Genomic DNA, 16,691 nt, shown 5'->3' on the forward strand with positions numbered 1-16,691 from the left:
GTGGATGAGGCTATCTAAGAGGCTTCTGCAAGCTTCTTGATGGGAGGGACTGATGGTGGGTAGAGCTGGGTATTGCTGTGGTGGGCAGAGCTCAGTAAAACTTTAATCCACTTGTCTGCTGATGGATGGGACTGAGTTCCCTCCCTGTTGGTTGTTTGTCCTGAGGCATCCCAGCACTGAAGGCTACAGGGTCTTTGGTGGGGCTAATGGTGGACTCTGGGAGGTCTCATGTGAAGGAGTACTTCCCAGAACTTCTCCTGCCAGTGTTCTTGTCCCTGCAGTGAGCCACAGCCACCCCCCACTGTGGAGAGTTGGAGACCCTCCAACAGTAGCTGGTAGGTCTGGTTCTGTCTACTGTGGGGTCACTGCTCCTTCCCTGGGTCCCAATGTGCACACTATTTTGCGTGTGCCCTCCAAGAGGGGAGTCTCTGTTTCCTCCAGTCTTGTTGAAGTCCTGCAATCAAATCCCACTAGCCTTCAAAGTCTGATTATCTGGGAATTCCTCCTCCCATTGCCGGACCCCCAGTTTGGGAAGCCTGACATGGGGCTCAGAACCTTCACTGCAGTGGGTGGACTTCTGTGGTATAAGTGTTCTCCAGTCTGTGAGTCACCCACCCAGTGGTTATGGGATTTGATTTTATAGTGATTGTGCCCCTCCTACCATCTCATTGCGGCTTCTCCTTTGTCTTTCGATGTGGAGTATCTTTTTTGGTGAGTTCCAGTGTCTTCCTGTCCATGATTGTTCAGCAGTTAGTTGTTATTCCAGTGCTCTTGCAAGAGGGAGTGAGCGCATGTCTTTCTACTCTGCCATCTTGAACCAATCCAAGGCCTTTGATTTTTTAAAATGAGGTATACTTTTGGCATTGTATGTAAGACATCTTTGCTTAAACCAAGCTTTTAAACATTTTCTCTGAGGTTCTCTTCTAGAGTTTTTATAGTTAGGCTTTATATATAGGTCTATTTTGAATTAAATTTTGCAAATAATGCAAAAACATAAGATTATCATAAGTCTACATATGCATATTTGAGAAAATGTCTAGTGTGTTTTACCATATTTTGTGCACTACCACAGTGTAGTGCCAATTACAATGCTGTTATTTCAAAATATTTTCTCAATGAAATGATTATGCAACTATTCTTTGAGTTAATAATTATACCCATTTCAAAGATGAGGGAAATGAGATACAGAGAGATCGTGCAGCCTAAAAGTGGTAGGTGGAAACAGCAATGAAGCCACTTTATCTCACTCTAAAAGTTATATGCTGTCCACTGTTGTAAAAAGAAAATTATTTTCAGCAATAAAGTTCCCATGCTGTGAATGACCTGTTCAGATCACAAATTATTCCTTTCCACCCCTTCCTCCCTACTGGAGCCTGAGCTCTGCACCCTAGATCCCTATTGCCCTCAAACCCATCATGACCCTTGGCCCTGATGCCCAAATGAATGGATAAACTGATGCCCCTTTGAAAAGATTCAACTGGTGAATGGATAAGCAAACTGTAGCATATCAGCCAAATGGAATTTGACTCAGCACACAAGGATGAATTTCAAATGCATTATGCTGATAGAAGCTACACTCAAAAGACTACATTTATATGACATTTTGGAAAAGCAACAGAAAATAAATCAGTGGTTGCCAGGGAATGGGGGTGGGAAAGAGTTTGTCTCCAAAGGGGCCCAGGGGAAGTTGGGAACGGTTGAAAAAAATTGTTCCATATTTCGATTATGGTATTGGTTACACAATTGTATGTGTTTGTCAAAACTGTTCACAACAAAGCATAGATTTTACTTTAAGTAAAATATTTACTCAGTAAGTGTGACTAAAAAGCATAAAAGCAGATTTTCAATTAATAAAGCTCTTTTATTCTGATAAATCAAAGCAGACCACCTGAGTCAGTCAGCCTGATTCTTCTAAAAGAATACAAGGAGTCCCTTAGCAGTAAATTCCCGCCTCTGGGCACCCTTGAGCAGCAGCCAGAACTATTCTTGTTCACAGCAGGTGCCTGGTCAGCAGGCATTGAGTTGAATTAAGCCATCATTGAACTGTTGCTTCTTTGGGAGAAGGAATACCCAGCAAATTTCACAGCTTTTAAGGTTTTTGTTTGTTTGTTTATGAATCAAGAGTAAGCATCTGTTTTTAAGGACAGTACAGTGAGACTTAAAGAAACTTGAAGCAAAGCATATAGGACCTCAGCATGTTGTCTCTATATGCAAAGATATTTGACAACAGTGATGCTATTTGTTGCCAGAAACCCCGCTGCCTATAAGAACATTTCAGTATAATACTGTACCTAACCTTTGTCTACCAGCCTTTTGTAAGTAGTCTAAAGGGCAGTTTGTATGCTGGTATTCCTCATGCAAATGAGGCCATTATCCTTTTAAAGGTATAAAGTCTCCTGTATGTGATGGAGCTTTCTAAGAAACAGGCTTGACCTTTCTTTCCCCTGTTCCGGGTGCCTGCAGAGCCTGCACTCATTAGCTAGAATTTGACTCCATGACATTTTTACTTAATTTTCTTTTTCCTCTATGTTGGACACATGGGGCAACCATTTATGTTCTTTCTTGACCTGAGATGCTCTCAAATCTCTTTCCAGCTGTGGCATTTTTCATTCAGTCACATCAGGATATAGTGATCCTTCTTTCCCCTCTGCAATTCCCAACTGTTAATTGTTTCATTTTAGAGAAGGGACTAGACACAGTCCTATGGACTTAGCACCATTTAATTAGCATTAACCAGAACAGTGGAAAGAAAAGCAATTTCCTCTGGAGTGGAAACATATTCTTTAGGAGGTAGTAGAGGAAACGAATAATAATAGTTTTTAAAGGCCTTAATTTTTTTATTTGCTGTGATTGATGATAGATTTAAAAGCAGTATTTCCCTCTATTAGTATTGATGAGGACAATAATAATAATTACAAATAACAAATAATAATTGGGATTCAAACCCAGATCTTTCTGATTACAAAGCCCATACTGTTCATTATTATGCTAAGACATCCCTGTGATAACTACTTCCAGTATGCCAAGGACTGTGCTAATCACCTTGTGTCCTCCTCACAGCCTACCTAACAAGGTGAGCTTCACTAAGCCAGTTTGAGAGAGAGGGACACTGAGGTTCAGAGAGGGGAAGTAACACATCCAAGGCCGCCCATTTGCTGTGACTGGGATCAGAGTCCAGATATGCTCTGACACCAAGTCCGTGCTTCTCAACACTGCCTGCACCACTCTGCCTATAGAGTAATAAGACACTAGCAAAGACACCTCTGGAAGTGTCAAGGACATTGCTAGTTACATTTTAAAATGTGCAAATTGTGATCCACATTGTGAGTCTGATGGGCTTTGCTTTTGAACTTGAAATACTATATTTACAGGTTATTAGGACTTAAATCGTAGAACCTTAGAACTGCAGGCTAGCAATATGAGTTTTAAAGGCATTGCTTCATTTATTCAACTATGGACATTAATTGATTGCTTAATGTGTGCATATAAACTCAGAGAAGGTATACTCTCTATCCTTCAGCAATCTGCTAATGTCAGGTGTGAATGCATTAAGGGGTAAAGGGTGTCAGTATAGCATGATACATTTTATGATACGGGTGTGCCCAGGAGCTTATCAGAACATAGAAGAGGGCAGTTAATGTCAGGTGGGGGTGGGCTTATCACTGAAGGCTTCCCAGAGCAGGTAATACTGAGCTGAGTTGTGGGATGGGAAGCAGAAGGGAAGGTTTGTGTGAAGGGCAGGGAGGCATATATCAGTAATGACTAGATCAAAAAGTATGTTGAGGGGAGTGTTAATATGAGGGTCTTTGGCAACTTCTTAATATGGAGGTGGACGGATATAATAACTCGTCTTTCAGCTCTCTTCCTTTAGTTACATAGAGTTCCATTTTGTATCTGTTTCATCCTAGTAGCCTTCCTGGCAGAAGACATTGCTACTACCGTAACAGTTATTCTGCAGCAGCTACGGAGCTCAGTTGCCTGAGAGGGAAACAAAGGATTGATTGCTCAGGTGTTAACTGTAACTCTCCAGGTTCATGAACAGATCCTAAACTTCTTTTGCAGAATTTTTAGCCCTGCCATCATAACTCCTACTGTCCTGCTGCTTGCCTCTGGTTAAAAAAGAAAATTAAAAGAAGGCAAATAAGGGTCTGTTTCCTTCTGAAAAGGAATGAATGAATACTTGTGAACTTCCCTAATTTTCATACTAGGACATAGGCCTTGTCACCTGCATGCCTGACGTCTAACAAGCGTAGGGATCTCTCCTTGAATGTTTGTGATTATATTACAAATGCTTGAAAGTATTGAACATAATTCTGTGACCTAGCACATAAAATTATTATAAATAACCCAATGCTAAATAAAAGAGACTATTAGAGCACGTCAGTCAGTAGTGCCTGCTACATGATCATGCTGATAAATCTTTCCTTGATTTTCCATCACTTTGAAGATTTATGAATTTCTTTTACTTTCTAAAGTATTTTTTTCCTCCAGAGATTTGATAAGCACTCACTTCTGTTTCCTTCTAGTTTTTCCATGGTTTGTTTTTTTACTCATCAGGTATTATATATAGAGAGAGATAGATATAGATATAGATTTATTTATTTATTTATTTATTTATTTGTATAACATAGGAGATAAGCTTCTAAATTGTGTTCCCCCCAAGTAGCTAAATGTTACTAATTGTTAATCATTTGTTAAATTATGTTTCCCTGCTGCATTGATTTATGATATCTATTCTATCATATTTAAAATTCATACATAGAGTAGATTTCTATGTTATCAGCTCTATCCTTTTGATCTCTTTTGTCTTACACAACCACCACTTACTTTTTTTTTATAAATTTATTTTTATTTATTTTTGGCTGCACTGGGTCTTCATTGCTGCGCACGGGCTTTCTCTACTTGCAGCCAGCAAGGGCTGCTCTTAGTTGCGGTGTGCAGGCTTCTCATTGCCGTGGCTTCTCTTGTTGCAGAGCACAGGCTCTAGGCGTACGGGCTTCAGTAGTTGTCATGTGCGGGCTCAGTAGTTATGGCTCGCGGGCTGTAGAGCACAGGCTCAGTAGTTGTGGCGCACAGGCTTAGTTGCTCTGCGGCACATGGGATCTTCCCGGACCTGGGCTTGAACCCATGTCCCCTGCATTGGCAGGTGGATTCTTAACCACTGCACCACCAGGGAAGTCCCACCACTTACTTTTAAATATCATTGTTGTATAGAATATTTTGATACCAACTAGGGCTAAATTTCTTCATTAACTTTCCTTTTAAACTCTTCCAATTCTTATCAGAATATTTTGTATTTTTCTTACAGAAGGCCTTTGGCATAATTCCACAAGCCCAACAAGATTCTGTTACAATATTGTGGTAGATGTTTTCATAAGATTAAAAATAAATTTATATAACTCACCTGGGCCTATTGAGAACAGATTAGATAATCTTTGTTCATCTACCCTAGACTTCGTTTCCTTCTTGAGTATATTTGATATTTCTTCTTCCCTTTATTTATTTATTTATTTTTAATTTTTTTAGTTTGAATATAGATACTCCTCTTCTAGAAAAAGTAGAAGCAAATCTACAGTTGAATAGTTTAGCTTTTTCTACTTTGTCTGTTAGCATTAAACTCTTTTTTCCATGGTGCAGGCCTATCTCTTCCTCATTCTTGCCACATATGACACACAGCTAAACAGCTTTTTGTTCTTTCCAGCTTTTTAAAAGCTTCAGCTTTCTCCTGCTGTTAGCCTTCTTAAGGTGGTTCTCACTGGCCAGGACACTATTTGCTGTTTCCCTGACTCTGCTGCTCCTTCCCTTCTGTAGCTGCATTCTCTTTCTGAGTATGAGCCTATCAGAGTTCCCTGGGCAGTTATATCAGTTTCTCTAGGTACTACCCCCCCTTCTCCCTAATTAGGGTAATTGTTATTGTGCTGTCACTCTGGCTTGTGAGACCTTTTTATTCCTCTTGGAGCCATACCTTTTTTTTTTTTTTTTAAACATCTTTATTGGAGTATAATTGCTTTACATTGGTGTGTTAGTTTCTGCTGTAAAACAAAGTGAATCAGCTATACATATACATATATCCCCATATCTCCTCCCTCTTGCATCTCCCTCCCACCCTCCCTATCCCACCCCTCTAGGTGGTCACAAAGCACCGAGCTGATCTCCCTGTGCTATGTGGCTGCTTCCCACTAGCTATCTGTTTTACATTTGGTAGTGTATATATGTCCATGCCACTCTCTCACTTCGTCCCAGCTTATCCTTCCCACTCCCCGTGTCCTCAAGTCCATTCTCTATGTCTGCGTCTTTATTCCTGTCCTGCCCCTAGGTTCTTCAGAACTTTTTTTTTTTTTTAGATTCCATATATATGTGTTAGCATACGGTATTTGTTTTTCTCCTTCTGACTTACTTCACTCTGTATGACAGACTCTAGGTCCATCCACCTCACTACAAATAACTCAATTTCGTCTCTTTTTATGGCTGAATAATATTCCATTGTATATATGTGCCACATCTTCTTTTTAAGAGTCTGGCCATATACTTATAAAATATTTTCCCAGAACTTTCTGAACTGCCTGATCAGCATATCTAAATACATTTTATGTTTCTTCTCTTGGCTGCTGTAACCTTTGGGATGATATATTCACAGCCTCCCAAGTTCCCATCATTGCTCCTCACTAATGTTTTTCTGGTCATAAGTGAGTGAAAAATGGAAATTTCTGTCTTTTTTTTTCACCAGTTATCTAAAAGATTCTTTTGTAAGTGTCTCAACAAGAATTTGTTTAATGCTCTTGTTTCTGAAGAGCTAAGGGACTTTCCCAACTCTAGACATCTCCAGGTATAACAAAAATGTGAACCGTGTGATTAATTTGAACAGTGCTTGCATGAAGGGAGTATCTGGCACAACAGTGGCTTGGAGAGACTGGGATCAATGGGGAAGCAGAAAGAAATGACCAACCTCAGGGTGTAGGTATTAGGTAGTGGAATGGGGGAAGGGACATACACATCTGCAGGAGTAATTTTAAAGGCTCAGATATCTGGGCCACGATAGCATGCAAATAATGTATTGTAATTTCTCAGTTATCTGTGTCATGGGCAATTTGTTGGAGTCACTCTTGTTAACTGTCCTGACAGTGCACCAATGATCAAGAGCCCACAAAATTATAATTATAAAGAAATGTGTAGGTAGTCTTACAAATTTTCTATAATTAAATAAAATCAGGCTATACAAAATGTTTCCTCTTTCCTTTATCCTATTCTTTGCTTTTCAAAACACTCTTCATTCTTCAAGATTCTGTTCAGTGATCCCTCCTTGATGAAGCTTTCCCTGATAGACCCAGGCAGTCTTAGTTGCCCTTTCTTTTGTGTTTCCATCCCTGCATCTTGTATTATGTTTATTTATGGGTCTCTCATCCTCATTTTGACTTTGAACCCTCAACAACAGATACTATTCCTTGTTATTTTTCTATTTCTAATATATACTACATTACAATACATATGCATTACTATATAGTAGGTTCTAGATATATTAGTAAAACATAATATTAATCAACTATATGCTTGAAGGTATTAGGCCTGCTTGACTTACATGAGCTGATTTAAGAAAGACACAAAAATGTCTTAATTTAAATGCTTGCTTTTAGAACTATCACCTCCAAATAGAAATTACAGAGTAGTGTTTGGGACTCAATATAAAAAAATATTTCTAATAATTTGAGATATTTACAAATACAGTAAACTGATTTGTGAATAGTTATCATTCCACTAATGAAAGCTCTCATGGAACAGAGGATTATTTATGTGTATCTATTATGTGTGTGTATGGATGAATGATAGGATGTGAAAGTGGATATGGTTTCTTATCCACAGAATACCTTAAAACTGATGAGTATGTGTATTTATGTGGGGAGAGTGATATTCAGAAGCTATTTTCAGTATTCCAGAGGTTAAGAAAAACACAAATTTATGTACAACAAATCTTAACAGTTTTTCAAAGCTTCATAATGTTTTGCTTTGGGCCAGACTTATCAATTGAACGACACTGGTTATCATGTAGACACAAAACTCGAATTGGCTGTTAGTTATCGTTACCTTTGATTTTTGTAAAAGTTTTAAAACCAGTTATTGTTACTAACTCCAATTTGTTTGGAGGGAGAAGGATTTCAAAAAATGGAGTATATGCAGAAAGCATGTTAAAAGAATTTTTGATCATGAACTGAATTAATTTCATTTTATACATTATTTCATGGACTTTTTTTCCTCAGTATTTTTTGCATCTCTGAGATAAGGATGCATCTTACCATAGTGGTGTGTTGTATTTAATTGCAGTGTTTATTAAATTTTTGCTAGTAATTCATAAAATAAAGATGCAGCTTTACAATCCACAGAATTTTGATGGTCAGAGAATATGATGATTAGATTCAGAGTGGCTGAGAGAATTTGTATGATTCAGCTATCAGACTGTCTGAATCAAGATCCTGTGTTACCTAGGGCAGCTCCTTAATTTTTCTGAGACAGTTTTCTCATCTATAAAGTGGGGATAATAGTATCTACTTCATAGAGTCCTTGTAAAAAATTGAATGAGATGATACTTGAAATGTGTTAAGCTTTTCTTCTTATACCTGTTCCAACTTGGCAATGCCAGAAAGAGTTAACACTTCTCCCAAATTGCCAATATTACCAGTAAAAAAAAATTACTGAAAAAAGTAACTGAAAAATTACTGAAAATGTCCTTACTGAAGATAGGACATTATTTGATTTTATTATGGAAATATTTTTGACCTTCAGAGATTATTTATTTTGCTTTGGAAGCCTGATTTCTTCTGTACTGCTAACCAAACAGTTTATTCCATTTTGTGCAACAATTTATCATGAACCTTAAAAGAAGTACTGATTATCTTAGAGTTTTTGGCTCAATTACCTGTTTTAAATGCTCAGTTACTAAGGAAAGCATGTTATTTTCGCCTCTCCTGCACCCTGGAGTATAACAATAGACTGTGAACAAAGCAAATCAAAGATACACAGGTACCAGTATAAGGGGCCCATTGTGTTTAGTTTGTAGCCCTGTCATATGGTTTTAATTTAGGTCACCTGATTGATTTTGACATACTGACAGCACATTGTTCTCTCTTGGAATCTCTAGACGCTTTAGTATTTCTATTCTTATCTGTCCATTTTGCTTCCAAACCTTAAGTGAAATGGAATTACAGCATTCACTTTGTTTTCCTGTGCTAAGTGATTATCTCTGAAGTGCAATTTTGTGATTAGGCAAGATGGCATGCATACACTCAGCTAATGCTGATTTCCCCCAGGGTGCAGAAACAGGTAAATTCATAATGAATGGATGTTGTGCTTTGATTTCAAATGCATGTGAAACCTCACCACACTTGGTAGTTTTATTTTAAAAAATGTATTTAATTATTCTAAAATTAACAGGAGAATATTAAAATTGAACTTTAGAAAATGGCATTTAAACATAAGTCAAGGGTGCTAACTGCTTATGAATGTTAATCCCCTTCAAAAAGTGAAAAAACAAACGTACCTGACATAAACTGGATTTGGGGGGCACGGGTCATTGAAAATCTTCTTTTTAATTATTTATATTCTTTCTGATTAATTCAAAATTATCTGAACACATCTAGGTATTAGTATTGTCAAATTCTAACATTCCTTATTTTGAAAACTACCTTAATTATTCAACTGATTGCTGTCATGATATTGTCACCATTGTTTGGGTAACATTTGGCAGGGGTGGGAGATGGGGGGAGAGACAGGGGGAGAAGTTAGGAGTTAATGGTTGGCACAAAGTATTTTCTTTAACTATTTTCTTTGATGTTTTAAAAACAAATTTGTCCATGACTGTGAGATACCAATTTTAAAGAAGATTTAGCATTTACAAAATTAGACACACTTTGACCAAATTATAAAAGTAGTTGATTGGAACCCAAACCACACTTTTTTACTGATTTACTTAGAATAAGCATTGACTGTAATATTGTGAAACTTGAAGTGTGAAAAATAATAATACAATTTCCCAATCTTATTTCAATTGAAATCCTTTTTGTAAGGAACATTGACACTAATCAGAACTCCTTGTAGGCAATGCTAGAGCAACTTACTTGGCTGCACTTCTTTGATTAGCTCCTTGTTCCCACACTTTAATCTCTTAGTGTAGTGTCCGGTATACAGTAATAGCTCAATAAATCTTAACCTTATTATTATTCTCATTATCTTTCCATTGAGTAAAACTAGTACCTTTAATAAGTTGATGGATGATTTCCAATAGTAAAGCATATTAATTTGGAATAAAGTACTTTTATTCAAGGTTCAAGGGAAAACTGACCCATTAAAAATTTTAATCTCTTTTTATGGTCCAGATATACGTCTGTGAACTATCAGTAATATCCTTTCTGGTTGAAGTGATTCACTTTCCTGCATGTTCTGTTGTCACTTGCCCTGAGGGATGTGATACCCTCAAAGTTGTCCTCATAATTTTGGACACCTATCTAGCAGAGATGAATCGCCTACAGTTTCAGCATTCACTCTGTCACACCTTGCATACTTACCAAGGTAAGCAGTTCATAAGTATACTCCACAGGTGATTCATTAGCCCATACGTGCTATCCAAGGCACCATCAGGAAAACTGCAGATGTTTATTTCCCTCACCATGGGGCTGTTGGATATAACTCTTTGGGCAGAGTTAGGAAAGGTAAGATGTAACACTGGTATGATGAAAAGGACAGTGGATTGGGGAGAAAACACTTGTGGGTTGTAGTCTTAGTTCTGTTTAGTAACTTAGGCCAAATTTTGTAGCTTCTTTGAACCTTAGAAGTTATTTTATAGTTATTGTGGAGTTTTGTGTTTGTTTTTATCTGCCTTTCTGCTGGTCTGGTAGGCTCTGTAAAGATGCCTTACTTATCTTTACATCTTTGTCCCTGGAATGGTGCCATTGACAATATTGAAAAGGTGTTTAACAAATGTGTGTTGAAAAAGTAAGTCAAGAAGACGAACAGGAGGAAGAGAAGGGAAGGTAGAATAGAAGGATGTATTTAAGGCCTAAATTTTCCCCTAAATTCTCTTTGCATAAAACCTGATGAAATAAAGTGCATATGGCTCTATTCCAAGTTAATGGAAGTTTATACTTTAAGGGTTAGGAGAAGTCACCATTGGTCAGACCTTCTCTTTTTATGTATGGGAAACTGAGGCTTGTGATGATTAAGTGAGTTGTCAGTAAGGTAATGGCAAAGGCTCATCCAGCTCTTCTCACTCATAGGTCAGCACTCTCTGGACTATTATCGGCAGCCTTAATATCAGGCTATATGTGTAAATAGATCCAGAAATATATAGCCCTACACACTAGAATTTTGGGAAAAGGGGTGGTCTTTCACTTTCAGTTCTCTGTACCTTTCTATTTCTTGATTTAAGCAACACCAAAAAACCATGCACTATTTTGATAACATAACAAAAATATCATGTGGAAAAGTATCATTTTTAAAACATAATGAATTTCAATACTCTGTACAAATACCATATGGGATAAATAACAATAAGCAATAACAAAAAGTACCCTATAGCATGAATATGATTTGCTAAAGTATATTTATCAGAGTGGGCTGAAATTTACCAGTGTGTGTATTAAATCCCTCTGTTTGGCATATTGATGAAGAGGCTGCTTGTTATTTTTAGGTCAGGATTTAAATGCTTGGTTATATTGCCTAAGAGTTCAAACAACTGTATCTCCCCAAAAGAGGCTGTCCAGATTTCTTCCAGTTGGGCCCCACCATTCTAATGTACTTCTTCAAGGTCATATTCAAGTACACTGTCTTCTGATCTGTCTAAATTCCATTCATCAAGTGTTTCCTTTCCATTAATATTTCTGAATACCTCTCTGGCTCATTTAAGTAAGAGACAAAGCAAAGTGTTTTAAAGCAACATCCATTATTAATAGATTGAATTGAGTTATTCTTTCATTCATTCTTTGTTCTAGCATTTTGGCTTTTTTTTTTTTTTTTTTTTTTGTGGTACGCGGGCCTCTCACTGTTGTGGCCTCTCCCTCCCGCTGTGGAGCACAGGATCCGGACGCGCAGGCTCAGCGGCCATGGCTCACGGGCCCAGCCGCTCCGCGGCATGTGGGATCTTCCTGGCCCGGGGCACGAACCCGTGTCCCCTGCATCGGCAGGTGGACTCTCAACCATTGCGCCACCAGGGAAGCTCCGTTTTGGCTATTTTTGAAGTGGCCTGAGACCTTGATAAGCAGGAAGACAAGAGGTTCCTGTGCCACCACTTGTAAAGCTGTGGTTGAAAAGAATGGAGTGGAATGGCTAAAAGTCAATCAGTGTTACATCTTATCTTTCCTGACTTTGCCCAGTTATACCCATACTTGCATGTTAACTATCTTGCATACTAATTATCTACAGCTGAGCGTATTTATTCAACTTATTTTTCAATGTTACTATTTTCACAGCTTCCGCCACCTTTGAGGACTTTCAGATTCGTCCCCACACTCTCTTTGTTCATTCGTACAGAGCTCCAGCTTTCTGTGATCACTGTGGAGAAATGCTATGGGGGCTGGTGCGTCAAGGCCTTAAATGTGAAGGTAAGGTATTCCTTCCCCAGCCAAGTAGAACGCATGCTGCAGTTAGCTACTTATGTCGTGCCCTCTTCTGCAATGCCTTCTTTCCTTCAGATACCTTCCAGGGATCTGGGTACTGTGTAGATTCTGTTCGGTTCATTTCCTATCTTCATCATGTTAGCCCTGATCTGGGAAGCTAGATTCTCCTATCTTTTCCCCTATATCACGTGGATATGTTTCTCTCCCATAACGTGTTGGTTATTTTGCTCACAGGTTAAACATATAATTTGCATCTTAAGGCAGAACTTGGAATAGTAGGCATTCAATAAATGTTTGCTGAAAGGAGCTGAGATTCAGGAGGTTAATCAAACCATCCAAGGTCACTCAGCTGTTGAGTGGCAGGCTGGAACATGTACCCAGTTTCTACACCAAGATCATGGTTTTATCATCCTCCATGGACAGAAATCCTTGAAGTGCATAATTCAGGTTTATAGGATACCATGATATAATCTTAAAAACGGACCAAATCATACCTTGCTCTTTTTTGATGAAGGGTGGGGTGAGGAGGGATAGAGCTGTTTGACTTTGACCAAAAACCCCAAGCTTTTATGATGAAATCCATAAATAAAATAACCATAATTTCTGAATTTCTGTCTGTAAGAAGGGAAGTTAAGAGACAGTGATCTGGAAGAAAGTCTACCTAAAGTGTAGTTTTATGAAAATTTGTCTGGCCTGCTATGTGACACATGGGGAAATTCTGAACAGTAAGACTACGTGAGAGAACTATGAACAGTAGAAATATTGAGAGGAAAATGGTGCTTTCCTAATTATCTACCATGTAGAAACTAGCATGTGAAGTATTTTACGTATTTTCTTAACAATTCTGCAAGGTAGTTATTATCCTCGTTTTACAGACAGGAAAACTGAGGTGAAGTAATTTGTCCAAGGCCATGTAGACAGACAAGTTGTGGAGCCATGATTCAAATGAGTGTAAGTCAAAAGTTGTGAAGCGTTATCATTAATTTTCCCCTGCAATAGAACTTGAGGCAGCTAAAAATAGGTCATCTCACTGGAGTTTTATTACTAGATCCCTCAAAGTCCAAGTCCCTTATGTTAGAAAACATTTTTAAAAATGATAACTAGGGTAGTTGCTGGGCTCATCCAATAAAATCAGATGTCAAAACCCAGCTTATTGACAAATTGGGAAAATAAATCAGGAGAAGCTCAAAAGAAAATTTAAATTTTCGAACAGCCTCAAGAAAAATGGAAGCAGTACTGTTTCTAAAAATTCATAATTTACAACTTATACTAAGGTAGCTTTTAATTTATAGTTGAACAAAAGTCATTTTTACTTTCTCCTTCCAGGATGTGGGCTGAATTACCACAAGAGATGTGCATTTAAAATCCCCAACAATTGCAGTGGCGTGAGGCGGAGAAGGCTCTCAAATGTTTCCCTTACTGGGCTCAGCACTGTCCGCACAGCATCTGCCGAGCTTTCCACCAGTGCCCCCGATGAGCCCCTTCTGGTATGGCCTCCTGTTTATCCATTTGCCCGTTTACATGAGAAATCTGTAGGACGATGTGGTAACAGTGGTAATCAATCCAAGACAGTGCCCTGGGAGAGAGGACACAGCCAGGGTGTTAATGACTGTGTTTCTTCAGGGCCTGTGCTATAGATTGGTCAGTGCTTCAACAAATATCCAACAGCTTCGAGTTTGCTTTTATCTGTGAGCTGAGAGCAATTTAAAAATCTGTGAGGTTTCATCATGGTCATGGAGCCAGAGCTGCACAAACTAATCCATGAATGTGACAAAACGTAGTTTGTCAAAATTTGGAAACCAGAGATACAAGATTTTCTTCTCTGACGATTATTAGAGTACTTTGTGACATAGTTGACTGTTTATTCTGGGAGAAAATCTGAAATTCGCTCATATGAAAACATGAAAGTCTTTAATTGTTTGGCATTAAAGGCATACATGCTGATGTCAAAGTGACACTGGCTGACAAATGCCATGGGGAAAATAGCATTTAATACTTTAAATATTTCCATTGGCTCTAAAATATATATCTGTGGATATGGCTTAAATATTTTTTCTTTAAGAACGTCAAATTTTGATTTTCCAGACATTGAAAGCAAAGTAAAAATTGTGGTAATTATGTGCGCTATTTAAAATAAGAACATTATTCTGAAATAAGCTAATTGTGTGAGCTTAAGTTTCCTATATTTATTCCCTCTGCTAGTAGATATTACAAAAACTCTTTATAATCTAATAATTACAAACATCAATCAAAGAGAAAAATAAAAATTATCAAACATTTAGGTTAGATAAATCCCTGGAGTGGAGAAGGGCAATGCTTTTTTTTTTTTTTCCCCCGGTATGCGGGCGGGCCTCTCACTGTTGTGGCTTCTCCCGTTGCGGAGCACAGGCTCTGGACATGCAGGCTCAGCGGCCATGGCTCACGGGCCCAGCCGCTCCACGGCATGTGGGATCCTCCCGGAACGGGGCACAAACTTGTGTCCCCTGCATCAGCAGGCGGACTCTCAACCACTGCGCCACCAGGAAAGCCCCCGGGGCAACGCATTTTGAAGCCATCTCTAAAAAGCTGTATTAATGACTCTATTGTTCGGAAAATATTTTATTGTGATCTTTAAATCAGTTAAATTTTGTTACAACATAAGCCAGACATATAACTCAAATGAATGCTTATTTTGATAAATAGGAAAAGTCTATACTCTGTGTTTCTGTGACTTTTGGGGGAGAGTTTGTTGTGTTTTCATGAAGTGACCTGTTAGGGGAAGTCAGGTACTAAATCCCACTAGTAACTAGAAGAATATATTATATTTTGGTGACTATTCAGAATGCATGTGTGGTTATATATTATTTTATAAAGTTGTATTAGTTAGAATTAATGATACTCTTACTGAAAGGTGCTTAAGTCAAAATCTATTTACTTTTTCAAATAACTCTCATATTATCTTTCCAACTCTGAGATTTCTTGACTTCGTTTGAATTTTTGTAGGTAGTGATTTTATAAGTTAGCAGTTACTCTTGCTTTTAAGTACCGTCTCTGAGAGTCATACTGTTTACAGAATAGACATTTTTAAGCAAGTTTAAGAAACAAAATTATAAATTATTGTGTATTGTTTTCAGTTTCACCAGGAAAAGATTTTTAAATGTTAGTTAACATCTCATAAGAAATCTAAAGCTCTAAACTAAAGTTATTCATCATTAGAATAGATTAGAATCTAGATAATTAATGCTAAAGATTCTTCTTTTAAAACTATCTCAGTTTTTCAAAAAGAATTAATAGGAATATATTTAATTAAGTTTGCCTGGAGAATTCAGACCAGACTTCTAAAATGAGGTGTTACTTAAGCTGATCTTTACTGTGCTTTTTCATTTATCAGCGGTTTGATTTTCTGTATTAGGCTAAGTGTTTGATCTCTTCAAAGTCATACAGGGTAATTTTAAATGATGGCTTTTGTGCAAAGACTTCATAAGTCAATAGAAAGAGTTGCATGTATATAATCTGTTTTAATGTGTTTCTTAATATATGCTTGATGTATTTAAAATTAATTTTGTGTGAAATTTGAATACTAAAATTAAGAAAAAAAACTATCTGTTTTTAATAATATATACATATATGCACATATGTATGTATACATACATGTGTGTATATATATATACTTCCAAACATCACATATGTATCATTTAGATTTTATAAATATAAATGAAATTATTATATGCATGCATATTTATAAATGTGAATGTATAATTTATATATAAATTTAACTTAGGTTACTAAAGTCTTTAAGCAGGTTTTTGTGTTTTTCAACCAAATTATTTAATTGCTTTAATTGCTTTATTTAATCAAATTACATAATTATTTAATTATTCGAATTACTTGATTACAAGCTATATTGTACATCAGATGTTGAAATTCATTAGCACTGTATTGCTGAACGGAATTTTTTTGTAGTAGAATGCTTAAAAATGTTTTAAAAATACATTTTAAAAATCACATTTTAACTATATCTGCCAAGAATGCTTACAAAAGTTTGATCAAATCAGATATTTATGAGGTGAGAAAATATTGGGGCCACAGGATACTTTGAAAAATGTTATGAAC

The 16,691-nt window shown here is 37.2% G+C and overlaps 1 protein-coding gene across 3 annotated transcripts in view; it reads left to right on the forward strand.

Moving 5' to 3' along the window:
• PRKD1 (protein kinase D1) overlaps positions 1-16,691 on the forward strand; it is a 343,255-nt gene that overhangs the window by 247,818 nt on the left and 78,746 nt on the right. For all 3 annotated transcript variants that reach the window (XM_067028633.1, XM_059056015.2, XM_059056016.2), the window contains exons 3-4: positions 12,453-12,584; positions 13,926-14,086. In XM_067028633.1, the coding sequence (XP_066884734.1) occupies positions 12,453-12,584; positions 13,926-14,086 (293 nt within the window). The remainder of the gene's footprint in view (positions 1-12,452; positions 12,585-13,925; positions 14,087-16,691) is intronic.

Source organism: Kogia breviceps, chromosome 3 (genome assembly GCF_026419965.1).
Source record: "Kogia breviceps isolate mKogBre1 chromosome 3, mKogBre1 haplotype 1, whole genome shotgun sequence".
Classification (NCBI taxonomy): domain Eukaryota; kingdom Metazoa; phylum Chordata; class Mammalia; order Artiodactyla; family Physeteridae; genus Kogia; species Kogia breviceps.